Below are 27,990 nucleotides of genomic sequence, written 5' to 3' on the forward strand. Positions count from 1 at the left end.
TCAAGGCGCATTGAAGTCTAGGTGCGCTAGGCGGGAATAGGTTAATTTTTTCCCCGCAATGGCAACATTCAAAGATTATAACATTTCTGAAGTAGGACCTTGGATTGATGTTACTTGTAGGTATTATCGAAATATAAAAGTAATTCCGATGGAAAAACAGGGGGGGGGGAATGCCGCCATGGGTTAATATTCGAAACCTCTTAGTAAACATCGTTCCTTATCATCTCCTTTTGGCCCCATTTAACCTTTCACGTCCTCGCGTCCTATTTTGTGCTCTCCGCTTCCTCCAGTTCAGCTTGCGTTACTTTGGATATCTCGTAGAGGTAGGCGGCCAGCAGTTTGGTCCCTTCGATGTAGTTACGAACGTCAATCTTCTCGTTTTGGGAATGGGCTCCGTCATCTGAAGCTCCCATGGGCAGGAGAAGGACGTTCTTACCGGTCACCTCCTGAAGGAACAAAATGGGATAGTACAATATTAGCATAAGGAAAAGTTCCATAGGAACTGTGAGAACGGAGGAAATCGAAGAGAAAAGGGAGACAATATTAGGAGAAAGAAGAAGCTGGGCCCGTCCCTCCGTAAATTTTTTAGCCCGTAGTTTATTCGATCGTGATTAGAGAAAATCAGTACCTATGTACCTATCTAATTTGTTTAATATTCAGTTTATTAAAAAATGGGATAGTACAATATTAGCATAAGGAAAAGTTCCATAGGAACTGTAACAACGGAGGAAATCGAAGAGAAAAGGGAGACAATAGGAGAAAGAACAAGCTGGGCCCGTCCCTCCGAGAATTTTTTAGCCCGTAGTTTATTCGATCGTGATTAGAGAAAATCAGTACCTATGTACCTACCTAATTTTTGTTTAATATTCAGTTTATTATTATTCTTGATTTGATTTTTCGATTTTACTTTCATGTAATGATTTAAAATCAAGACTAGAGCCTACAATCGATTGAAGTCGATGGACATCGCTGGAACCCATGTAAGGAAATTAAGATCAAATTTTGGTCATATGAAAAAACAGATTTTTCGATTTTACTTTCATGTAATGATTTAAAATCAAGACTAGAGCCTGTTCTCCCTTTATTCCTAATATAATGTTTAGCACCCATCCGGATGCTATTGCCACGCTGCACCGATTGCTGCAGTGCTGGCTAATGTAATCTTTTTTTTTTATTATTATTATTATTATTAAGAGGTTTGACAGAGGGAACTGTAACTGCTATGGTCTTGTCGTCCCGAAATCGAAGAGAGAAGGAAGACAGGATAGGAGAAAGCCAGCCGTTCCGAGAACGAACATTATCCCATCAGCCCGCCCCGGGCGGGAATCGAACCCGCGGCCTAGCGCTTACAAGGCAGACGCACTACCAACTAAGCTAACTAGGCTGGCAAAGAGAGAAGGAAGACAGGATAGGAGAAAGCCAGCCGTTCCGAGAACAAACATTATCCCATCAGGATAAAATCCGCCCCGGGAATCGAGCCCAGTGGCCTAGCGCTTACAAGGCAGACGCACTACCAACTAAGCTAGCTAGGCTGGCTGAACCTTAACTTAATTTATGCCGTAGGACGAAAGCCAGCCGTTCCGAGAACGAACATTATCCCATCAGGATAAAATCCGCCCCGGGCGGGAATCGAACCCGGGCAGAAAGCCAGCCGTTCCGAGAACGAACATTATCCCATCAGGATAAAATCCGCCCCGGGCGGGAATCGAACCCGGGTCTAGCGCCGTTCCGAGAACGAACATTATCCAGGATAAAATCCGCCCCGGGCGGGAATCGAACCCGCGGCCTAGCGCTTACCGCCTCGAGAACGAACATTATCCCATCAGGATAAAATCCGCCCCGGGCGGGAATCGAACCCGCGGCCTAGCGCTTACAATAGAAGTCTTATCGTCCCGAAATCGAAGAGAGAAGGAAGACAGGATAGGAGGAAAGCCAGCCGTTCCGAGAACGAACATTATCCCCGCCCCGGGCGGGAATCGAACCCGCGGCCTAGCGCTTACAAGGCAGACGCACTACCAACTAAGCTAACTAGGCTGGCTAATCATGTAATCTTGGAAATTATGTTTCCAGCTTTCCTAACTTCCTACCATTGCGACATGAATATCGGGGTACATAGTTTGAGGGAGGAGGTAGGGTTAAAAAATGACCACGGCACTTCTAAACCTATGCACAACAGTTACCTGTGACACTTTAGAGAATATGAGACACAAATTTAAGGTACATGAATGGGGGGAGGTTTTCAAATAATGATACACAACTTAGAACCAAGCCCGGGCATCCTTTGAATTGCGGAGGAGCCTAGAGCATTTTTTACCACCAGAGGAACGCAATCTCCACCTAAATGCTTATTTTATAGGCAAGGGCACGAAGGGGGTTCTTTTTTTATGGGAAGCCAAGGAAAGAAACAGAAAACAGAATCGAGTGTTAATAAAATTGCGACATGACAAGTAGAACATGTTTCACAAAGATGAAAGTGACTATTCTTGTTTGACTCACTAAGTTATAATCAGATCGATTCCAGCAGGTTCTTTTTTTTTACAATCGATTGGTATCAAGGACACAGAGAAAGGCAGGGGAAATTTCAAGGAACGAAGTGGGAGGAAAGGAAACAAACAAAATCTATTAGTCAAAGATAAGAGCAACGGAAAAAGTAAAGGTTTAGACCACTATTTTGTGGTCTTTAAAAAAATCGCTTGCTTCTCTTCTCAATGGCGCAGAAAAAAAAATCGCACGTGGAAGAATTCTGACCAAGTTGGGTGGAAGAGTAAACGTCAAAAGCTCATTAAATTTGGTGATTGAAGAAGGGTGAAATATTTTTCAAAGCGTCTTTTTCAAGGCAGTTCAGTTTAGGTATTTTGTGTGAATCACAGTGACTTGAAAATAATCTTTTCCCATACAACCAAATTTATGGACCAAATTTTAGTCCATAACAATCATTTACCGTTGTGTTCAGTTCAGAATTTTTCCACTAGATAGCGCACGAGAGCGGAGTTTTCCACGAAAGAAAATACCGTCTCTCGATCAAAAAGAAAAAGTACACAATCAAGTTTGGAAAAGAGTCTACTAAAAATCATGTTTTTAAAACTGATCCTTCCTGGATTAAGTACCAATACCAACTTACATTTGTTAAGGATAAACTTTAGCTCACAGATTGTATGTCTCAGAGTAGAACTCGTGATTAAACAAATTTTGCATTGTTTATCTGTTAATTCCAGCGGTCAGTCCTATTTTGATAAAATTTGGCATACAATTTTCAAAGATTCTTATCTAGTGATTTCTAGGTCCTATTTTTCCTTTGGGAGTTCTTTTTCTAGAACTAGTCCACTGAGCAATTAGATTACATTGACAAAGTCCCCATTACTTTTTATCCAACACAAAAATTCTTTGGACCAAGTTTCATTTGCGAAAGATTTCTCAAGACATTTGATTGTATACATTTTCGACAAAGAAAAATCGCAATATTTGTATCACATTTGAATTTCCAGATGGCAAAAATGTACAGTTCAATATCGAAACAGCAACACATGAAAATCGTGAAAACATTTTTTTCATTTCGTTTCAATTTATAGTTTAGCACCGTACATGGTACAATGGTACATAAGTTTCAACATTTTTTTTCTTTTTTGAAAAAGAAAATACCTACAGGACAAAAATCCTGGCAAAGTTAGGGACACAAACACATATGTGTATGTTTCTGGGTAAAATATCGTCAAACTTCTCTCAAGTTCAGTAGATTGAAGTTGTATTCTATCGATCAGTAGTGACACTGTTAAGAACCATATGTATTATGTATCTACATGTACATAATATACGAATATAAATTACGTATGTACCCAAAATGCAAATTACGTATACATATCCCAAGAGCAGGAAATGCAGGAATGTTTAGATAGCTGCAATTAGGGTGGGGCGAAAAACATTCAAGGAATTTGCCTTTCATTTGAAGGCAAAGAATGCTTACTTTGTTTAGATAGCTGCAATTAGGGTGGGGCGAAAAACATTCAAGGAATTTGCCTTTCATTTGAAGGCAAAGAATGCTTACTTTAGGATTTCTTAATCATGAAAATGCTTCAAATGTGGCAGGCCGTTTTTGAATTCATCAATACTCAATAACTACATACTAATTGAAAACAAATCCAGTAATAATTTCAATGTGATACAAGAGCGCAGGAAAGAAACGTTAATCATGAAAATGCTTCAAATGTGGCAGGCCGTTTTTGAATTCATCAATACTCAATAACTACATACTGATTGAAAACAAATCCAGTAATAATTTCAATGTGATACAAGAGCGCAGGAAAGAAACGTTTAACGAAAGTGAAAATGACTCGACATGTGTAATTAACCACGGTATTATTGGGTAATAATGAAATAAAGTTAAAATATAAATCCACATTAGGTACTGGTGGTATAGAAATTTTATTATTCTTGTATGTAATTTGAAAATCCCGAGTATAATCAAGAGTAGTTTTGGTTTCCGTGGAATTCTTTTATCATTTTAAAATTTGCAAAAGGCATCCTGAATGGATCAAGGACCTCACAAAAAGTCTAAAAAATTGGATCATGGACCCGATAAAAAAAAAACTAATAAGTTTAAAAAGAGTTTTCAGTAATCACAAATGTTGAAATCAAGAAATTATTCATAGACTCCGGTCTGGCATGACGAATGTGATTTCTCATCATCAAACTCTTTGGCGGGAATCGAACCCAAGACCCTCGGTCTACAAGATCTCGGTCTTCACCACTCGGCCAACCGAACACAGGTTTCAGGGAGAGACATATTGTGATACATAAACATACGCGAGTACATAGCTTGGGAAAAATACGATTCAACCCGAGTTCAGACGAGTTAACACGATGTGTACTCGGGTCAAGGTTCGGATTTGGTTTGGTGATACCATAATTTTGCAGAGCCCGGGAGGAGTGAGATTTTAAATTTGAATACGTAAACGTGAAGAACACGAAGAAGAAGAAGAAGAAGAAGAAGAAGAAGAAGAAGAAGAAGAAGAAAAAGAAATTAGTCAGAAAATAGAGATAGGAGACAGAACAATAAGCCTTTGGTGGGCTTTATGCCATACAGCAAAGATCTCAAGGTGTTTTTGGCAGTTCAAGTAGATACTTAAATTCGGAGGTAATAATGTAAAATAGAAATAACAATTTTCCAAATCTTCATTTTTTTACTTTCCTTATCCTATAGGAAGGAAAGTAATGTAATCGGGTCAAATTTTCGATGGTCAGATTTTAGTGCCAAAACACAATCATGAAAATGCAATTCATCAATACTCAATAACTACATACTAATTGAAAACAAATCCAGTAATAATTTCAATGTGATACAAGAGCGCAGGAAAGAAACGTTTAACGAAAGTGAAAATGACTCGACATGTGAGAACGTAATCGGAGAGGTTTACCTACAATGTTACAAACAGATATTTGAGATTTTAAATTTTAAATTTGAATACGTAAACGTGAAGAACACGAAGAAGAAGAATAAGAAGAAGAAGAAGAAGAAGAAGAAGAAGAAGAAGAAGAAGAAGAAGAAGAAGAAGAAGAAAAAGAAATTAGTCAGAAAATAGAGATAGGAGACAGAACAAAAGGGAGGGAGAGACACGAAATAAAAGACAAGAAAAGAGATTTTTCAACTATTTAGAAAACAGAAATTAAGGAAATTCGTGAGGATTATCTTAATGAAAGAAATACAGCTTTTCATCTTACGAAAGAGGCGGAGGGAGAGACACGAAATAAAAGACAAGAAAAGAGATTTTCAACTATTTAGAAAACAGAAATTAAGGAAATTCGTGAGGATTATCTTAATGAAAGAAATACAGCTTTTCATCTTACGAAAGAGGTGAAAGAGGAGGGGCAAGAGGTTGAAAAAGGTGTGCGAGAAGAATTTGAAAATTTCCAAAAACTTTGGGTATGTGTAAAAGGTGTTGTGAGAGGACAAAAACACGAACACAAAATTTCCAAGTTTAAAGCGTTAAAGTTTTAAGCACAATACGTGAGTCTACCTTCCCACACGGTTCATGACATGCGGAAGCGTTATAAAGGTGCGCACCTTAAGCCCGGTGCAAAGTCGCGTTAACTTCGCCCCGTTAATCTTCAAGTAAGATAAAAAAAAAATATCTAAATCTATCCCATACTCACATGGTCAAAAAGTACAGTTTGAAAAGTAAAAAAGAGATGGAAAATAGAAAAATGTAAAATGCTGACTTTACCTTGGCCTCATCGAGTCTTCCAAGAGCTTTCAGTAAATTTCCCAGATCACTCCTCACACAATACAGATCCTGAAAATATGAAGAATAGAGTTTAAGACGTTTATAATGTGTATTAACAATACAACAAAAAATGAATTGAATTAAAGACCATTTTCTTTTAACATAGGTTTTTTAATAAAGCTTTACTCAAAAATAAAATTAAAAATAATAATACTTCGCCCCAATGAACAGAAAACGCTCCTGCAAGATTCACAAAAACGTTCATGTGAGAAGCTAGAAAACACCGGACAATCTTCCGGTGATTATGAAATTTAAAATAAGAGCATCTCTAAGGCCAGCCACTCACTATCAGGTAGACCTGACAGGTACATCTGATCAGGTCCGCATGTCAGGTCTACCTGATAGTGAGTGATAGTGGCCTAATTGGTTTGATGGTAGATACTGCCGAAGGCACTAATCACACTTTTTGAGAATTCGTATTGGAGGTAAAGAATCAAATTCCAAGGCTCTAGTACAGGAAATCTAAGTTCTTAGGAGTGAGGTAAAAAAAAGCATCCATTTTGTTCGAGAAAAAACGGGACACGTCACCCAAGGTCACAAAAAAAAGTTTGCTTCTTGATAGTCGAAACACATCCTATTTTTTCTTATCCGGGGCACAACTTCGAGTGAAGATTTCTTAACCTTTTCTCCTTCCCTTTTCAAGGTACAAGAAAATAAGATGATAAAAAAAAACTTTTCTCCGTGCAAATTCACATTGATGAGAACAAAAGTTCGTTTCTCATTTCTCTTCACTTTCGTTAGTTTCCTTCAGATAGGGGAAAGGGGAGGGGAAAACATGGGGGGTGGGGGTTAAAAAGAATCAGTTTCAGTTTGGTATTACTTCACCAATCAATTACGAACGAATTATAGCGAATGCCAAAAACAAATCCGAGTGTTTTTCTTCTTTTTTCCCCTATATTTGGAATCAATATTATTGTAATGCTAAAATAAATTAGGTACAAATTTAAATGAAAAGAGAAAAGAAAAATCCCTTGCCAATACAACTCAAGCCATTAGTCATACTTGATGGAAAAATTTCACACACTTCATACCAAGCAAAGAAAAAAATGTGAATATGAAAAAATTGAAAATGATGGAAAATTTCCCCCCATCAAAACAAGAAAAAACCAAAAAAGAAAATAACTTTAATTTTATTGTTCTTTCCCTAGGACAAAGTAAATAGATGATTCAAAATTGGCAAAGACCCAAGAGATAAAAAAAAGAAAAAAAATAATAACAAAAACAGAAAATGAAGAAGAAAATTTTGAAACATTAATGGTAAAAAATAAATTCCAATTTATGCGCGAATTACTTCATCTTATGTGAATATGAAAAAATGGATAATGATGGAAAATTTCCCCCCATCAAAACAAGAAAAAACCAAAAAAGAAAATAACTTCAATTGTTCTTTCCCTAGGACAAAGTAAATAGATGATTCAAAATTGGCAAAGACCCAAGAGATAAAAAAAGAATAACAAAAACAGAAAATGAAGAAGAAAATTTTGAAACATTAATGGTAAAAAATAAATTCCAATTTATGCGCGAATTACTTCATCTTGAATGGAAAATCGGGAAGCAATTTATTCAAATTAGTGCTACCTCTACCTCTTTCCGTTAACTCAATAATATTTCAAGGAAAATTTGTATTCAAAGGAGCTTTAAATTTATTCGGGGGAGAAAATGTTATTTTAATCGAATATTTATCTCAATAATATTTCAAGGAAAATTTGTATTCAAAGGAGCTTTAAATTTATTCGGGGGAGAAAATGTTATTTTAATCGAATATTTATTACGTAGGCGGAAAAAAGCTTTTCTTTTTGGAGGGTAAGGGTCATTTTTTCACATGACTTTTTAGAAAATGGGTCAGCAGATCCATGTCCGTAAGTACTTCAGTAGACTTAATTCAACAGTAGATTTGTGTTTCACAAATGAGGGAAGTAATACCAAATCAACTCTGACTTGAACCTAATTCAAGAATGGGTAGGGGGTGGGGGTCGCAATTTCTGAAGAAGAGAAGACTTTGGCGCAGTTTATAAATAGAAGAAAAAAAATCCTACCAACAAGAGTTTCATATGGGTTCATATTAACTTTTTTAGCTGATCAAATTGATTGATCAATCTGACAGTTTAACACCAAAGTTAAACTCAGATTTTATAACAATTACAGACAAAAGATAAGTACCCTCTTTATCATGCATGCATGGGGGGGATCTCAAATGCTTCAGAGTAATCCATATCTCATTTGACCCCTTTTCTCACATTGATTGAACAACAAAATAGAATCTGTCAATTATGGCAAGGTGTTGCAGGAATCTGGATTCTTTTACTTCTGAGCAACACGGATACATAATGAGATGTTACAGTCTAGTGACTGCAGTAGGTAATTGCACTAGCTGTTCCAGAATAATCTTAAGAATCTCTACTACCTATATGGTAATACAGGTCCAGAAAAAAATGTGTCTAGTTATCAAAGAAAAAGAAAATCAATGATATTTTCATAAGCATAGTACATAGAAGCTGGCCTCAGGGACTGTAAAGGTAAGTAAATAGATCTCAAATAATTCAGAGTAATCCATATCCCATTCGACCCCTTTTCTCACATTGATTGAACAACAAAATAGAATCTGTCAATTATGCCAAAGTGTTGCAGGAATCTGGATTCTTTTACTTCTGAGCAACACGGATACATAATGAGATGTTACAGTCACTGCAGTAGGTAATTGCACTAGCTGTTCCAGAATAATCTTAAGAATCTCTTGTACCTATATGGTAATAAGTACAGGTCCAGAAAAAAAATGTGCCTAGTTATCAAAGAAAAAGAAAATCAATGATATTTTCATAAGCATAGTACATAGAAGCTGGCCTCAGGGACTGTAAAGGTAAGTAAATCAAAAACAAGACCATAAAACAGTACAAAGGAAAAGAAGTGAGAGTTAAGAGAACACTTACCAATACCCAGTTGAGCAATGTCGTTCATTTTTAACAGAATAGTGCCCGAAACTTGTTGTTGGGCAACTGCAGCAGTAGAGGGTTGGCCCAGCATTAAATTTTAAAGGGAAATTATTGAGGCAAACACTTTTCCTGTGGAAAATTCTGCTCAAATATCTATTTCTACCTTACAAAAACACCGAGCACAAAGCCACTCTTTCAAGGTTCAATTTCAAAGTTTCACTTACACAGATCCGCCAAACAGCCCACTGTGCAAGTCCTTGGAGGCACACTCGATCTCAATGCAGAAATAGCACAGTCCCCTCAGTCCATAGGTCAAGCATGGCTTGGTGGTGCTCAGCCAGTAGTTGTCCGATATACACACAAAGTCCACGTCTGAGAAGAACGAGGCTTGTCGCTCCCTTAGCAGAGGTTCGAGTCCCTGACTACCAGACTCTTCCATGCCTTCGAAACAGAACTAAAAAAAAAAAAAAAAAAAAAAAAATAAACGCTAAGAGTGAGTCACAGAAGTGTGATAAAGTCACAGAAATAAAGATAAAGAGTATTTTTATCAAGGGGATCTTTGGAAGTTTGTTCAGAAAAGAGTATTAATATAAAATGCACTTTTGAACTTATCTTTGGATGAATAAAAAATAAAAGTTTATAGGATTAAATTAGGATTATCAAATTAATGTATTTTCATTTTATTTTGTTCTAGAAAAAATTTCAAGCTTTCAACTTTTGACTTCAAAAAATGGCGCATGGTGCAAAGTGGTCAAACTTACACGATAATGATAGCAAAGATATAAAAAAGTGAGGCCTAAAATTAATCTTGATACTGGACGGTTTTTGCATTTTGTCACAAAAGTAGTTTTGAAAAGAATTAGCGAATGGCTGATTTGTGTATTACCTTTTAACTTACTGAGATCTATTTCGATGTTTCTCAAAAATTCTTATTCAACAAAAAATAAAATTTCAGTTTAACTTTAGGAGCTTTCAAGAGCCCCTATACTGAGATCTATTTCGATGTTTCTCAAAAATTCTTATTCAACAAAAAATAAAATTTCAGTTTAACTTTAGGAGCTTTCAAGAGCCCCAGTCCTATCATTTCTTGAAGAGAGAAATGGTCACAAATACAGTCTGTAGGATAGGGCGAGCCCCAAAAATGAGAGACTTTTTACACCACTGGAAAGGAAACCGGTTTTGCCTGTTCAAATATGGCTGCAACTTTTCCATTTGAGTCGGTGTCCATCTATAAACATCCTCCTTGAAACAATGATTTTTTTTCCTGCAGTGCTGCGCTCTATACTGTCTGTTGGGAACTATTAAATAAAAACTGAAACGTGAGAAGTTATCCATTAGTTTTTAAACTGTCATGTCATTCTTATTCTCAAAATTTATAGTCCCGAGAAAATGGCTCAACCACCAGTAATTTTTTTTTGTATAAGTAGAAAGCATTGTACACAATACACATACATATCCTTATTAAATTAAATTTAATAATAATAAAAAAGACTCGTCATTCAAATATGAATGATGTATAAAGTTGTCAATAAATATCCCCTTTAATTTAATGAAATTAATAAAAATAACGTATTAAATAATAAATTAATATTTTTGCATACACGAAATAATAATTATATGATTACAGTAATTTAAACATATAAAAGCACCGAAAAAGCTTAGCGTTAAAGGACCTTATCAAGGTGCATTGAAGTCTAGGTGCGCTAGGCGGGAATAGGTTAATTTTTTCCCCGCAATGGCAACATTCAAAGATTATAACATTTTGAAACAAAACTCAAAGATGGATTCAAAAGAACGCTGTTACTTACAAATACTTTGAAATAGAACTGCAAAATAATTAAATTGGAATCTAAATCAGTTTAAAAATAAACATTAAAATCAAAATTGGATTGCATACGAAACTTTAAAATGCTCACTTAATAAGTCCTTTAGTAGAAGGCTCCTTTAATCATCAACGATCTACAAACAGACTTCGATTTAAAAAAATAATAATAATAAAAATCCGCCCCGCCCGGGATTCAAACCAAGCACCTCCGGGTTGAGAGTCATATCTCCTAACCACTCGGTCACAAAGGTAGGCCGATTTTGAAACCTTGGGACCGATTCCAATGCCTTCTCACCTTAATATTAACAGGCACATTTTTCTTGGTTTGCTGAAATGCTTCAATGGCGTGAAGCCAGCCCAGCACCGGGCCTTTATCATCACTAGCACCTCGTCCATAGAGCTTTTCGTCTTTCAAAGTCAGCACAAATGGCTCCGTGTTCCAACCATCTTCTTTTTCAGCAGGCTGAACATCCAGGTGACCGTAAACGAGGACAGTGTGCTTTGCCTTGTCATTACCTAGGTTACCCAGGATCACAGGGGGGTACTTAATGGACTCCCCATTAGGTAGGGTCTGAAAGAAAAACAATTTAATAATCATGGATCAGGGCCCTGTGCTGAGTGTGCTCCGTTCCACGATTATATGGACTAGTAAAGTAACAAGTGTAAGTGATAATAATTTGCACAAGGTAAGTAGGGTAATTTATGGCTGCCCGACACTAGTGATTTTCCCAAGTCCATACAATTGTGGAGGGGGGCACTGGTGGAAAAAAAAAAACACCACTCTTAAAATGAGTGGTGATTTGTGTGTTTACAAAAGTAAAAGTATTACTTTTTCTCTCTCATGTCTTTTTTATCAGTTCCAACATGACTTCATACAGAAAAAATGTGTATTAAATAAACAATAATGGTGCAGTGATTAACTTTTTTTTTCTTGGGTAAGTACCTACCAAAGAATCCAATGCAGTCATGCACTAATACTCTGTGGTATTTGCATGCATAAGAAACATGTCATACTCACAGCAGAGTAACAAGTGTAAGTGATAATAATTTGCACAAGGTAAGTAGGGTAATTTATGGCTGCCCGACACTAGTGATTTTCCCAAGTCCATACAATTGTGGAGGGGGGCACTGGTGGAAAAAAAAACACCACTCTTAAAATGAGTGGTGATTTGTGTGTTTACAAAAGTAAAAGTATTACTTTTTCTCTCTCATGTCTTTTTTATCAATTCCAACATGACTTCATACAGAAAAAATGTGTATTAAATAAACAATAATGGTGCAGTGATTAACTTTTTTTTCCTTGAGTAAGTACCTACCAAAGAATCCAATGCAGTCATGCACTAATACTCTGTGGTATTTGCATGCATAAGAAACATGTCATACTCACAGCAGACTACAATCAAATTCACTGACAGTCATTCTTAGGGCTGGTGAAAGTAATTAGTAGGTAATTACCTGATTTCCAATATCACATATTTCAACTGTAGCTCCCAGCTGTTTCAACTTATCGGCAAAGTAATGGATCATGTTGATAGTTTGTGGGCGATGCTGGACCGATGAGGATACTGACTCAATGGCCACGGCTTCCTTCAAATTCTCGATGAACTTATTTTTGTTGCTTTCAACATACTCAGAGATTTCCGCCAAATATTCTGCACTGCTTGCCATCTTGTTGAATTGACCAAACTAGAACACTGAAATTTTGAAAATGAGAAACTATGAACATGTACTTATGTATGAAAAATTGGAGAGTGATAAAGGAAATTAAAATTTTTAGTTTTAGTGCCAGTTAACAATAACTCACTCAACTCTATGTATGAAAAATTGGAGAGTGATAAAGGAAATTAAAATTTTTAGTTTTAGTGCCAGTTAACAATAACTCACTCAACTCTACTTCAGTTAGGTCTGGCTGCACAAACATGATTGAGAGGAACAGTAAATGGAGAACAAGAATTAACCCTACAGCATAACGTATAATATACATTATGCCAGGTGACAAAAAAAAAAAACTTGCTGATGTAAACCACTCACCAGGTTGTCAGGTTATAACATAGAGAGGTACTAATGGACTATAAAGTAAAAGGTATACCAGTAGTCTCACTGTTTGGATGGTAAATGGAGAAAGCAGGAAAATAATTGTTGTACTTAATTGGTTATAAATTGCTCAGACCAGGAGAGCTAAAACAATTTAAGTTCAAAAGGTTTGGTAAGTTTCCTTTCATAGGTAGGTATCCTCAATAATTAATGTCCTACAGTGTCATACAGAGAGCTCAATGGTATATCTCAGTATCATACCCCTAGAGTGCTTTTTTTAACTCCAGGTCTATAGTTCATGTTGGTCAAATTCTATGATTTTATAAGTACAGGCTTTAGAGTTCTAAATAAATAATTATTACTAGAATTTGAAATTTAAGATATGTAGCAATAAATCCTTAACCCGACTACAATATTTTCAATCGAGCCAGTATTGCTTGCTGGGCGAAAGGCGGCTTTTAACGCTAGAGGCTTTCTTCACCACCTAACCCGCCTTGAATATGTTCATAGTTCAAACTATACCACATCAAATTTCTGAAACCATGGTATTCCTCCTTACCTTCTCTGTAGCTCTTGGGCAGTTCGACTCTTGATGAACCAATCGAATCTAAACTGAAGTGCCATGCGTACTTCAGCACGTAAGTTAAATATTAAATTAAATCCTGTCTGGGTGCCCAACGGCTAGTATAGTACCCCAGTAACTACCCCTCCCTCCATTCATGAAAATATTATCTTGAGAAGGGGTTTAAAACAGATCTTCACTTGAACTCGTATGAATTTGTTGTATCAGAGTACGCACGACAACAACACTGTACGCAAATTTAAGGTTGTCATGGCAACCCTAGTACTGAGAAGGGCCTGGGATGATCGCTTCACAGGTACTGATGCAGAACAAACTATTCATTATCAACAGTTCCAAGTACTTCTTTACATTTCTAATAGAATGCGCTGCATGTATTATTAATATTAAGATACTCGCAACTCGCAACCTCCGTGCTATTAGAATAGCTTACACTTTACAATATTATTATTATTATACTTTTTTTCATTATTTGAGTCATTAAATTAATTATAGATGTTTTTACGCCTAGAATCAGGTGAAGTCAATGGTATATCTCAGTATCATACCCCTAGAGTGCTTTTTTTAACTCCAGGTCTATAGTTCATGTTGGTCAAATTCTATGATTTTATAAGTACAGGCTTTAGAGTTCTAAAGTAGGGCAATTCCTCCCACTATTTCTACTGTTGAATTTCTCCTTTACAGATGTTCTAATAGGAGACCCTGTTGACAGTAATTCAACAAAACAGTCATTACTAGTAAAGCACAATAATTAACTAGCAGAGCACAATAATAGTAAAGCACAATAATTAACTGACTAGTCAGGTATACATAATTGGTTGATTGAAATACTTGTTTCAATTTGGTCAGATTTATTTCAAACTCTACATTTAAAGGGCACATTCATCATAAATTGGTTCATGTAAGTTGACATTTTACAGGTGGTCCTTTTTAGTTGGTAAATATTTATTATATTGGTACCTATTCAAAGACCAAGTACACATTATATAAGAAATGTATACTTATAGTCTTATACATGCAATACTGAAATTAGTAGGTATTATTATTAAGTATTACATAGGGTTGCCAACTTTTTTTTTTGTCACGAGTATCGTTCCCCGATTGATAAACTACGCTAAATTTTAGGACTGAACTTGGAATCGAACCACCAACCTCCAGATCCAAAGTCCACCGTCCTAACCACTACAGGTTGGTAAAGGGAATAGGTGCTTACAATCCTCCCCTCCTTATTCATGTACCATCTAACTTACCTATTAAATTGGCAGGAACTCTAGGTTGAGTTTTACCACTGTGGATTATCTCGGGATTGAGTTTAATCCGAGATTGATCCAAATTTCAAGTGTAGGGAAATCTGTATTTCATAAAATATCACAATAGACAAGACCTTGGTTAAACTGCGAGGGTAAAGGGACTTTTCAGTCCTATCTCAGCAGGATAAACAAGGTTTCTATCACTTCGTAGATTCATAGGAGCTTGACTAAACAAGGTATATTCTATATCTATCACTTCGTAGATTCGTATAAGCGTAACCCGTCTTTTAGGGCTATACAGTATACACCCAAGCCTCAAAGGTGTACAGTATACTGGTTCATGTGAGTTGACATTTTACAGGTGGTCCTTTTTAGTTGGTAAATATATTTTATTATATTGGTACCTATTCAAAGACCAAGTACACATTATATAAGAACATTTGCATTTCACAAAAATTATAGAAGAAAAGCATTTAAAAACATTGAATAAGCTAATAAGCTTTAGTTACAATAGTTGGGCTGTGAAATGAAAATTTTGTGCAAAGTATCTTTTTGGAATGAAGTCCAGTCTTGTATTTAAGGTCATTGACTTTAAGTAAAATATTTTTAGTTTGTAGAATCCTCTTGCCAGAGGACAATGAACTTGTTGACCAGTGCCTTATTTGGTCAGCCTCAATCCCCCCCCCTTTTTTTGAATGATCAAATTTGCTGTGACAGCCCCTCCCTTACTATTCTATCAGCCTTTTATTTCTGTCAATCTGAGACATTATATCCTCTGCCAAGCTGGCAATACCTTTCCTTTTCTTCAATAGAAAGTACAGTAAGCTCATGTCAAATCCATTTACAGCCCAACATTAGAAAGCAGAGAATTAGGTGTTAATTTATTGAGAGTAAAACAAAATGGCAGTATTGTAGAGGTAACATGATTAGGTACCTACTAAGAATAAGAACGCAGTAATAGCTGACAATATGACAGACTATCAAGTTGCCGGTGAGAAAGGTACTTACATTTCAAGGAATACAAGGGCTTGGCGATAGAGATGGAAGGAATAGTTTTTATTACCATTGATGTCTACAGAACAATAAAACATATACTATCGAGATCATTAAAATCTGGCCAATATTGAACCAGAATCCTCAGGCCAGGTTTCTTCTTGCTTCTAGTAGATGGTGTTCCTCAGGCACTTCCACTTTCCGCATATAGCAATATCTTGAATATTGGGTAGAGCGTCTGTCAGCCGTTCCCGGAACGGCTGGCTTTCTCCTATCCTGTCTTGCTTCTCTGATTTCGGGACGATAAGACCACAGCAATTACAGTTCCCTCTATTACTTGGAAAAAAAACTTTCGTAGCTCAGTGCCTATCAAGTCTAGACTTTACAGAATTTACAATAGCAACTGATAAGAAAGTAGATAGGTAAGTAAGTGAAAGTGACAAATGTACAATCAACGAAAAAAGATAAGCCCTAGCTGCCTAGCTCTCTCCGGTATTTTTTTAAAATCTTCCGAAATTTCAAATTTTGCCGCCAGTCCCACTCTTCGCAACAAAAACCGGTTTTCGTATTAAGACCTTTCGAAACAAGGGAAATATGAATTAAAAAAAAACTATCGAAAACTATCGATAGTTTTTTTGAAAAATATCGATAACTATCGATGGCGCCGACTATCGATAGTTCTCCTCCTCTCTAGCTCTCTCCTGGTATTTTTTTAAAATCTTCCGAAATTTCAAATTTTGCCGCCAGTCCCACTCTTCGCAACAAAAACCGGTTTTCGTATGACAGAGCGGGGTAACTTGGACCATTTTTTTTTTCTTTTGATGAAAATAGGGGTAACTTGGTACGACAAGCCAGGAAACATTCCTTATATCGTATCTTCGTTTTTAACCTTTTCTTTTGATGAAAATAGGGGTAACTTGGTACGACAAGCCAGGAAACATTCCTTATATCGTATCTTCGTTTTTAACCTTTTATCATCGAAATAATGTTTTTTAGTGCCATATTTTGGCCAAATAAGTGCCATATTCTGCCGGTCTCTGGTAATGTAATAAAAGACAAACTTCAATTTCGTTTTCGAGTGCTTAAAAAAATTATGCTCTTTTTATTCAAGATTTTCACAAGATGCGTGTTTATAAAATGTATCATAACTTCACACACGAGTTGTGTTAAGTAGGGTACAAAAACGTAGGTAAAGTATACAATACAGATTTCTAATGTTAACATGCGTTTAGTTCGAAAAAACCTTAGAACTAAATTCAATATAATGTACAAAAAAAATTAAACTAAACATAGTAGACATACATAGCTTAATTTAGTGAAGTTAAGCAGCGCCCAGCGCGTTGGATGAGTGACAAGTCAGACTGTGTCCAAACCTTAACTTGTTTTATAAACCGACGACGGCTTTTGTTGGAGCCCTTTTTTTCTACAATAATAGTTCTTGCAAATTAATGTACAAAAAAATTAAAATAGACATAGTAGACATACATAGCTTAATTTAGTGAAGTTAAGCAGCGCCCAGCGCGTTGGATGAGTGACAAGTCGGACTGTGTCCAAACCTTAACTTGTTTTATAAACCGACGACGGCTTTTGTTGGAGCCCTTTTTTTCTACAATAATAGTTCTTGCAAATTTCCAGAGGGCTCAGTTAAAAACAGCCCGGGCCAAGCGAAATTTCGACCTTCTGACTAGCTTAGGGAATTTTTCTAAGTGTCTACTACCTTCATACTTAGGTATGCCACTGGATTTTTTTTTTCGTTTGTACCGTTACTTTCCGAGAAAAACGGTTTTCTCCGGGGGGGCGTGCTAACGTCAGCCCGGCCAAAGTCTAAATGTTCTAAGTGTCTACTACCTTCATACTTAGGTATGCCACTGGATTTTTTTTTTTCGTTTGTACCGTTACTTTCCGAGAAAAACGGTTTTCTCCGGGGGGGCGTGCTAACGTCAGCCCGGCCAAAGTCTAAATGTGTACGGAGTTCAGCTGGTATCTATCACTTACCTGTGTCAATAGTTCTTCCTTCTCAGCAAGTTCCTCTTCCGTGAGAGGCTCGGATTCGTCGATTTTCTTCTGCTCCTCCTTCTGGGCCTTGGTGGCGTCCGAGCCCAGCTCTGGATTTTTGGGCACCTTATACCCGACTGTTTTGCGGAAGTAGTATATCTCCTGGTCCAGAATTTCGAATAGTCGAGGCGGGAAGAACTGGAAGTCCTGAACTATCGGCTGCTTGGGAGGACGAGGGGCCTGAAAAGGGGGAGAGAGATGGAAGGAATAGTTTTTATAAGTATTAATACTTCTACACAACAATAAAGCATATATGTACCTATTGTCCAGATTATTAAAATTTGGCCAAAAGTCCAACCAGAATCCTCAGTTCTTGCTTCTAATAAATGGTGTTCCTCAGAATTTGGACACTTTCCGCATAGAGCAATATCTTGAATCTTGGGTAGAGTGTCTGCCTTGTAAGCGCTCAGTCGCGAGCTCGATTCCCGCCCGGGGCGGATTTTATCCTGAAGGGATAAGGTTCGTTCTCGGAACGGCTGACTTTCTCTTATCCTGTCTTCCTTCTCTCTTCGATTTCTGGACGATAAGACCCTAGCAGTTACAGTTCCCTCTATCAAACCTCTTGGGGGAAAAAAAACTTTCACAGCTACCGATTATAATCAGATATTCGTCTCACTCACCTTGGGTGCTTTAGGTTCGCTCGTTCTCAGCGCCTCCTTGAAGTAAGCGTCGACAGCATAGTTGGCTTTCCTCTCTCGTTTAGGTGGCTCGATCCAGTGTCCAATCGGGACTATCTTCTGCTTCTCTCGATAATCCTCACCTAGTCAGTCATAGTGGACAAGAAGAAAATGTTAGAAGAATTATTTTTGATTAGATTCATATTAGACACCCGACTTTAACTTACCTTGTTTTATATTTGACTGGGGTTCATAGGGATTTTACATTTCACCGACTCGAGTTTCGCCTCTCTTGTAGGCTTTTCCAAGATGACAGCTTGTTTGTGTGGGTACTGGACGGCTACAGAACAACTGTTTCAAGATCACCGTATCCAATAACCACACAAACAACAACAAACTAAGGTCAGTCATCTTGAAAACCCCTACGAGAGGCGAAATTCAGCCAATCAGATTGCATCCAAGAGTCAAACTTAAACCGAGTTTAAACTCCGATTGTGGCCCCGGACATAAACACATATACTTACCTTCGAACTTATACACAGACTGCGTGGGAGCGTCCAGCGTGAAATCTCGCAGGGAACTTTCACCCAGTTGTTCGAATTTCTTATTCAGTTCCTCGGTTTTGGCTTCACATCGCTCCAGAATGACATCGATATCTTCATCGGTGATCTCGGAGTTTATAAGGAAAGTAAAAAAGGTATAAATATTTATTTGAGCCTCATTTGAGGACTACCTTCGACTCACCACAATCTGTTTGTAAGAGAACAAGTTAGATAGACTTTCAATGTAAGCAAATTTACCATAAAATAGCTACTAACATAAAAAAGTGTGTTGGCACTAAAAGCTGACCATCGAAAATTTAACCCGATTACATTACTTTCCTTCCAATAGGATAAGGAAATAAATTTACACACCGATCGAAACAAACAAAAGCTACTCACCGATCGAAAATCCGCGCCTCCTTCAGCACATTGCCCAAGTTGATGTAGGCGTCCAGGAAATTTGGATCCAAAGACACGGCCTTCTCAAAGTGATGAATGGCGAGCCAAATTTCTCCCTGGGCGTTGAACACGCAGCCCAGATTGCTCCAAGCGACGGCAAAATCCGGTCGGGTTTCGATGGCTTTCAAATAACAAGACTATTGTGCACATCATGTGCAAGGTGGATTTGATGGGTATGAAAAAATATCAAGCACAGAAGGAAGGTGGGAGGACGAGGTCAAAGATAACGTGGGAACACGAAGAACGGTGGAAAAAGGTATCAGGGACACAGAGAAAGGCAGGGGGAATTTCAAGGAACGAAGTGGGAGGAAAGGAAACACAAACAAAATCTATTAGTCAAAGATAAGAGCAACGGAAAAAGTAAAGGTTAAGACCACTATTTTGTGGTCTTTAAAAAAATCGCTTGCTTCTCTTCTCAATGGCGCAGAAAAAAAAATCGCACGTGGAAGAATTCTGATCAAGTTGGGTGGAAGAGTAAACGTCAAAAGCTCATTTGGTGATTGAAGAAGGGTGAAATATTTTTCAAAGCGTCTTTTTCAAGGCATTTAGTTTTAGGTCTACTTGAATCACTGTGACTTGAAAAAGTAAACTTTGACCACAGGACCAAATTTATGGACCAAATGTTAGTCCATAACCCTCATTTCCTGTTGTGTTCAGTTCAGAATTTTTCCACTAGATAGCGCACGAGAGCCGAATTTTCTGAGAAAGAAAATTCTGTCTCTCGATCAAAAAGAAAAAGTACACAATCAAGTTTGGAAAAGAGTCTACTAAAAATTATGTTTTTAAAACTGATCCTTCCTGGATTAAGTACCAATACCAATTTACATTTGTTAAGGATAAACTTTAGCTCACAGATTGTCACGGAATTTTGTAAGAAAGAAAATTCTGTCTCTCGATCGAAAAGAAAAAGTACACAATCAAGTTTGGAAAAGAGTCTACTAAGAATTATGTTTTTAAAACTGATCCTTCCTGGATTAAGTACCAATACCAATTTACATTTGTTAAGGATAAACTTTAGCTCACAGATTGTCTCAGTGTAGAACTCATGATTAAACAAATTTTGCATTGTTTATCTGTTAATTCCAGCGGTCAGTCCTATTTTGATAAAATTTGGCATACAATTTTCAAAGATTGAGTAGAACTCATGATTAAACAAATTTTGCATTGTTTATCTATTAATTCCAGCGGTCAGTCCTACCTATTTTGATAAAATTTGGCATACAATTTTCAAAGATTTTTATCTACTGATTTCTAGGTTCTATTTTTCCTTTGGGAGTTCTTTTTCTAGAACTAGTCCACTGAGCCATTGGATTACATTGACAAAGTCCCCATTACTTTTTATCCAACACAAAAATTCTTTGGACCAAGTTTCATTTGCGAAAGATTTCTCAAGAGATTTGGTTTTCTTTTTCTAGAACTAGTCCACTGAGCAATTGGATTACATTGACAAAGTCCCCATTACTTTTTATCCAACACAAAAATTCTTTGGACCAAGTTTCATTTGCGAAAGATTTCTCAAGACAATCGATTGAAGTCGATGGACATCGCTGGAACCCATGTAAGGAAATTAAGATCAAATTTTGGTCATATGAAAAAACGTCTTTTTTAACAACCGAGGTGAAATCACCGAGTCTGTTACTTAACTCTTCTGAGTCTAAATGGAATGATTCGGTCAAACAAGAAAACGTCTTTTTTAACAACCGAGGTGAAATCACCGAGTCTGTTACTTAACTCTTCTGAGTCTAAATGGAATGATTCGGTCAAACAAGAATAGTCAAGAGCGCATAGGCAAAGAAAATGAAAATATATCGAAAATCAAATAGTGGACTGTTTGCTGAAGAAGGGGAGAAGAGAGGCTGATTGGAACCTTAAATAGAAAAGGTATTCAAAATGAAAAATTTTAGGAACCTACTTCTTTACTAACATGAGGTACCTCAATGAGGTTTTAAGTAACAACTTCCTCTACCAGCCATGCATCATTAATTTTTATTTGCATTACGAGATTTAAAGGGGGAGACACTACCTTAGGTATATGGTCTAGTACCAACCCAGGTGGTAAAAACAAAAAATTAACAAGCATAATTAGAGAGAAGAGGAGGAAAAAAAGCAAACAGTCCACTACATACCATTAGGTATATTTGGACTTTAGTAGTGGTTTTTCAAATGGCCAAGGATTGACCAAAGGTGACAAAGACATAAGTGGAAAAAACAATATTGCAGATACTTACTTAGATTTAAATAAAAGTTGAAACCCCCAATAAATTTGTTATATTTAAAAATAATAAAAATAATAATAATAACTTTTACTGAAACTTCTACATATCTAAAGCCTGTATTACAAGAGAAGAGGAGGAAAAAAAGCAAACAGTCCACTACATACCATTAGGTATATTTGGAATTTAGTAGTGGTTTTTCAAATGGCCAAGGATTGACCAAAGGTGACAGAGACATAAGTGGAAAAAAAAAACAATATTGCAGATACTTACTTAGATTTAAATAAAAGTTGAAACCCCCATTAAATTTGTTATATTAAAAAAATAATAATAATAATAATAATAATAACTTTTACTGAAACTTCTACATATCTACTTCCTGTATTACCCTTTGCAGGGCTAGAATTTTATATGAAACAGTACATATAGGTACACTACTTTTGCTCAAAGCCATAAAAAAAAACGTGTGGTTAAAAAAATGTTGATAAAAATGTCGAAATATTTGAACATTATTAGCAATTTTTTCAAGTTTTAAAAAAGAGTTGGACCCACAATTTGAACCTTCTGGGAGGGAGATACACTTTCTGTGTGTGTTACTTATTGGCAAAGTTTAAAAAGAAAGCAGTGAAAATTGATAAGCAAAGAAGCAGGATTTCTTGTTAATCTTCAAGTAAGATAAAAAATATCTAGATCTCTATCCCATACTCACATGGTCAAAAAGTGCAGTTTGAAAAGTAAAAAAGAGATGGAAAAAAGAAAAATGTAAAATGCTGACTTTACCTTGGCCTCATCAAGTCTTCCAAGAGCTTTCAATAAATTTCCCAGATCACTCCTCACACAATACAGATCCTGAAAATATGAAGACTAGAGTTTAAGACCATTTTCTTTTAACATAGGTTTTTTAATAAAGCTTTTTTCTTCTTCTTCTTCTTCTTCTTCTTCTTCTTCTTCACCTTTTCCTGTGTACAGACAGGGTCGGCGTTTTTTGTCAGCCCTCAATCAGCCCTAAGGTGATTGCTTTTGGGCTGACGTTTGGTTTTGGCTACAGAATTTTACGAGGGGATGCTCTTTGCACTCAACCTTTGCTATTTTTTTAGTAAAGGAAAAGCTTTACTTAAAAATTAAAATTAAAAAAAATAATAAAAATAATAAAAATCAATCTTATGCTAAGTGGTCAAATCAAGTAAAAAAGGATATGGCGGAAGCCGAAATCAACCCTGATTTTATACACAATAGACCCCTATTTCGAGAAGCTGTAAAGTCATCTGATAAACTGAAGCCACTAACTACTGTTGTCCCCAGACCCAACAGTAAATGGTCAGAGGAGAGAAAGGCTGACCATTCATCCAGAATGAAGATCTACTGGATGAAGAGAAAACATGATAAGAAGTAAGAACTATGTGGTCCTCTGTAGGCCGAAACGAACAAAAAAAAAAAATAATAATAATAAAAATCAATATCTTAATCATATTGGATTTAATATCAAAGTATGGTCCTTGACAAGTAAAGAGTACCTACCTAGGTATTTTGACCAAACTCTGATATGAAAGAGTTTGACCAAAACTGTCTAATTAATATGCAACTCACTGGGTTGTATTGTAGAGCCGTGACATATGCTTGCACAGCTTGTTCCATGTCTCCAGCCGCAACCAGGATTTAATCTTAATCCTATTGGATTTAATATCGAAGTATGGTCCTTGACAAGAAAAGAGTACCTACCTAGGTATTTTGAACAAACCCTGATATGAAAGAGTTTGACCAAAACTATCTAATTAATATGCAACTCACTGGGTTGTATTGTAGAGCCGTGACATATGCTTGCACAGCTTGTTCCATGTCTCCAGCCGCAACCAGGGCTGCAGCCAAGTTAATATAGCCATCTATGAAATCAGGCTTCAGTCGCACAGCATGTCTGTAGTTCTCTAAGGCTTCTTGAAGTTGTCCCCGCTCTTTGTACACATTGCCCAAGTTGCTGTATGCTTCTGCCAGGAGAGGGTTCTGTTTGATTGCTAGGGTGCTGAAGTGAGCTGATCTGTAATGGTGAACAAAGTGAGGAATTTTCAATAAGGAAATGTGACAATACAAATTAAATTAGCACCAAAAATTAGTGATATAAGGATTGGCAAATTGAATTGAAAACTTTGAACTTTCCAGCAACAATATCATGGAAAAGTATTGGGATGCACATAACATAGGAGAATGACCTAATGGCCAAGTTCCCAACATTTGAAAACAACAACTTTAACTTAAGACCAAAAAATATCCAATTAAAAAATCAACTCACTTGTCTAATTTCCGACACTGAAAATGAATTGAAGAGAGAAGGAGAAGCACTCCAATTTCGAGATCAGAGCTCATTTGTGTGAGAAAATGTGAAAGAAAAAAAAATCCCCCAAAAACGAGGCTTTATTTTCGTGTTCCTGGTAAAAAGACCTTTAATTTGATAGATAGGTCGACCAGGTTTGGATAAGACTACATCTTTCCCCCGTTGTTTTGGCTTTATTTTCGTGTTCCTGGTAAAAAGACCTTTAATTTGATAGATAGGTCGACCAGGTTTGGATAAGACTACATCTTTCCCCCGTTCAAAAAAGGCCTTACCTCAAAGGTGAGTGTGATAGGGATGGATCCACCCTCTCTGGTTAGGTCGGGTTCTACATTGTACACATATTTGGTGGCCCTGGCAGCCGCCACATAGTTGGGATGTTCGGGATTGGTGCGCCAGCTTTTCCCCGAGTCCAACAGGTAAGCCTGGAATACGAACAAAAAGTTCCTTTTAGGTGGGGATTCGAATTCGATAAGTAATTTTATTCTGTGATAGGCACAAAATATTTGAAAAGACTCGCTTAGCTTTACGAATTAGGTAAGTACTTATTGTTAAAGATACACGCAAATGGCGAACTCTCTGCCAACCCCTACACTAACGGTACATGAAAATTAAATAAGTATACATTATACAATAATTCATTATTCAACGTTTCCAGTTAGACCATGGAATTATGGAATTCTCTTTGGTCTAGTCTCTTATTGTTAAAGATACACGCAAATGGCGAACTCTCTGCCAACCCCTACACTAACGGTACATGAGAATTAAATAAGTATACATTATACAATAATTCATTATTCAACGTTTCCAGTTAGACCATGGAATTATGGAATTCTCTTTGGTCTAGTCTAGGAACAATCAGGATCCCCCCCCTGGTAAAATGTCTTAAAGTCTCACAGTAAAAGAAAAGATCACTAGTTGGGTGAAAGAGCTCATTCAGGAGAACCCTGGCACAAGTACTTATTGTTAAAGATACACGCAAATGGCGAACTCTCTGCCAACCCCTACACCAACGTTACATGGGAATTAAATAAGTATGCAATAATTCATTATTCAATGTTTCCAGTTAGACCATGGAATTCTCTTTGGTCTAGTCTAGGAACAATCAGGATCCCCCCTGGTAAAATGTCTTAAAGTCTCACAGTAAAAGAAAAGATCACTAGTTGGGTGAAAGAGCTCATTCAGGAGAACCCTGGCACATAAAAGAAGCAAAAAAAAAGTCCATTTCACTCACCTTGAATTTGTTGGGGCTATTTCTCGCCTTCCACAGCTCATTCAAATAGTCCAGTACATATTTCTCAACACACTGAGGTGTCTGATTGGGCACAATACGGATGGAGAATTTCCCCACCACCTTGCCTGGGATAACAGTCTTGCCTCCTGGTCCACTGAACGCCCCTTCGATTCCATGCAGGGACAGAGACGGGTAACGCCAACGGGACATGAGTACTTGTGTCTGTAGGAGACAAGATGATATCAAATCAAATCATGACTTCCTTGTGTTAAAGCAGAGCCTTTTCACAACGTTTGTGGGTTTCACAGCATCGCTAAGTGCCTCTTTTACTATTAATTCTCATTCATCAACAATCTTTTTACACTGTTAATGCCGCCACTAGTCGCTACTAGATTAAAGTAGCTACTCAATAGTCCTCACAAGGCTGAGTGCCCCCCGAACTCCAAGCACAGCGCCGAAAAAACTCCGACCCTGCCGGGAATCGAACCCGGGACCTCCGGAGTGCAAGCCTAGTGTGATACCCACTCGGCCACGGAGGCTACTCGACACGGAAATATAATTAATGGTCTCCAAAACGAGGAGAAAAAGATATGGTAAAGCTAGTCGTTCCGAAAACGAACCCTATCTGGTTAGGATAAAATTCGCCCCAGGCGCGAATCGAAACTGCGAACTAGCGCTTACAAGGCAGGCGCACTAGTCCCTTTAGCAATCTCCCCTTTGGGGATGAGCTATTCATTTCTAACGAAAGTCACAACTTTGGGTCGGGGTTGTGTTTTTTTTTTTTTTTTTTTTTTTTTTTTTTTCCCCTAGGAAGCGAATTCCAATGAAAATTTTTTTTTTTTTTTCTCTTTTCATTTTTGCTCACTAGGAAGCTAATCGCTATGAAAACTTTATTTTTATTTTACCTTATCAGCTTTGGTGAGCTTAGGATGGTCAATAGCAGTGCGGAAGTCTTCAGTGTCAAAGTCTATCTTCTCGTAGAATTGCTCTTCAGTGTCCCCCAGTGGCTCTACGTCCTTGTAGATATGAGGAATGAGGATTTTACCATTGGGCTCCACCAGCTGGCCCATAATGTAAATCAGATCCGTCATGGCTTCGTGACTGGAAAAACAATTAAAATTAAATAATTTTGGAACCCTATACATTTGGTACGTCCCTATTTTGGTTTGTCTATCTACATTTTTCAGAAGAAAATATAATTAAAAAAAAGAGGTTTGATACAGTTATACACAAAAAGCCCACTCTAAGGCTTAGGTGTTGGGGCAATCGGCCCAAGGGATGGGTTAAGCTGAGGTTTGATACAGTTATACACAAAAAGCCCACTCTAAGGCTTAGGTGTTGGGGCAATCGGCCCAAGGGATGGGTTAAGCTTATACGAATCTACGAAGGGAACTGTAACTGCTATGGTCTTATCGTCCCGAAATCTAAGAGAGAAGGAAGACAGGATAGGAGAAAGCCAGCTGTTCCGATAACGAACTTTATCCGTTCGGGATAAAATCCGCCCCGGGCGGGAATCGAAACCGCGACCTAGCACTTACAAGGCAGACGTGCTACCAACCAAGCTTTGTTAGCTTGGTTGGTAGCTGGCTTTTTGACTTTTAATCTAATGACTTCATTTGATGACCATTGACCCTAATAATTTCGTTACACTTACCTACCCACCGCTTTACACATTCCTTCTCTCTCTCTCCTCAACTACAGTGGGACCTTTTATAATTTCTAAAGCCACTCTTTCAAGGTTCAATTTCAAAGTTTCACTTACACAGATCCGCCAAACAGCCCACTGTGCAAGTCCTTGGAGGCACACTCGATCTCAATGCAGAAATAGCACAGTCCCCTCAGTCCATAGGTCAAGCATGGCTTGGTGGTGCTCAGCCAGTAGTTGTCCGATATACACACAAAGTCCACGTCTGAGAAGAACGAGGCTTGTCGCTCCCTTAGCAGAGGTTCGAGTCCCTGACTACCAGACTCTTCCATGCCTTCGAAACAGAACTAAAAAAAAAAAAAAAAAAATAAAATTAAACGCTAAGGTAGCAAAAACTTTGAAGTTTGAAACAAAACCAAAAAATGGATTCAAAAGAACGCCTGTTACTTACAAATACTTTGAAATAGAAACTGCAAAAATAATTAAATTGAATCTAAATCAGTTTAAAAATAAACATTAAAATCAAAATGGGATTGCATACGAAACTTTAAAATGCCTCACTAATAAGTCCTTTAGTAGAAGGCTCCTTTATCCATCAACGATCTACGAGTTAAACAAACATACCACAAAACGACTTCGATATTAAAAAAAATAATAATAATAAAAATCCGCCCCGCCCGGGATTCAAAACCAAGCACCTCCGGGTTGAGAGTCATATCTCCCTAACCCACTCGTCACAAAGGTAGGCCGTTTTGAAACCTTGGGACCGATTCCAATGCCCTTCTCAACCTTAATATTAACAGCACATTTTTCTTGGTTTGCTGAAATGCTTTCAATGGCTGAAGCCAGCCCCAGCACCGGGCGCTTCATCATCACTAGAGCACCTCGTCGCCATAGAGCTTTTCGTCTTTCAAAGTCCAGCACAAATGGCTCCGTGTTCCAACCATCTTCTTTTTTCAGCAGCTGAACATCCAGGTGAACCGTAAACGAAGGCAGTGTCTTGCCTTGTCAT

At 37.3% G+C, this 27,990-nt stretch overlaps 2 protein-coding genes and 2 long non-coding RNA genes across 6 annotated transcripts; all 4 read right to left on the reverse strand.

Annotated features, from left to right (window-relative positions):
- Positions 1 to 7: 7 nt before the first annotated feature.
- On the reverse strand, positions 8 to 27,990 carry LOC103517370 (cytosolic non-specific dipeptidase-like). Its single transcript, XM_026829485.1, is given in 7 exon segments — positions 8 to 446; positions 24,375 to 24,524; positions 25,334 to 25,555; positions 26,239 to 26,434; positions 27,096 to 27,325; positions 27,768 to 27,956; positions 27,958 to 27,990. Coding segments are annotated over 7 exon segments (1,203 nt in total). The 3' UTR covers positions 8 to 263.
- Positions 1,967 to 23,678, reverse strand: LOC113470785. Its single transcript, XR_003393718.1, has 3 exons — positions 23,565 to 23,678; positions 6,219 to 6,287; positions 1,967 to 2,376 (listed from the first exon to the last, which is right to left on the reverse strand). It is a non-coding gene; the product is annotated as an uncharacterized LOC113470785 (long non-coding RNA).
- Positions 9,405 to 15,944, reverse strand: LOC103517369 (cytosolic non-specific dipeptidase). Of its 3 annotated transcripts, none has more exons than XM_008482396.2 (4): positions 15,906 to 15,944; positions 12,489 to 12,727; positions 11,329 to 11,604; positions 9,405 to 9,662 (listed from the first exon to the last, which is right to left on the reverse strand). In XM_008482396.2, exons 2-4 carry the CDS (start codon positions 12,699 to 12,701, stop codon positions 9,429 to 9,431), a joined length of 723 nt encoding a protein of 240 aa, XP_008480618.1. In that variant the 5' UTR covers positions 12,702 to 12,727; positions 15,906 to 15,944; the 3' UTR covers positions 9,405 to 9,428. The 3 variants fall into 3 exon arrangements, with proteins under 3 accessions (XP_008480618.1, XP_026685285.1, XP_008480619.1); XM_026829484.1 differs by lacking the exon at positions 15,906 to 15,944 and adding an exon at positions 15,836 to 15,882; XM_008482397.3 differs by lacking the exon at positions 15,906 to 15,944 and adding an exon at positions 13,065 to 13,215.
- LOC113470786 lies at positions 17,404 to 17,852 on the reverse strand. The gene is made up of 2 exons (XR_003393719.1): positions 17,739 to 17,852; positions 17,404 to 17,607 (listed from the first exon to the last, which is right to left on the reverse strand). It is a non-coding gene; the product is annotated as an uncharacterized LOC113470786 (long non-coding RNA).

The sequence above is a fragment of the Diaphorina citri genome, unplaced genomic scaffold (genome assembly GCF_000475195.1).
Source record: "Diaphorina citri unplaced genomic scaffold, Diaci psyllid genome assembly version 1.1 scaffold1823, whole genome shotgun sequence".
Classification (NCBI taxonomy): Eukaryota; Metazoa; Arthropoda; class Insecta; order Hemiptera; family Psyllidae; genus Diaphorina; species Diaphorina citri.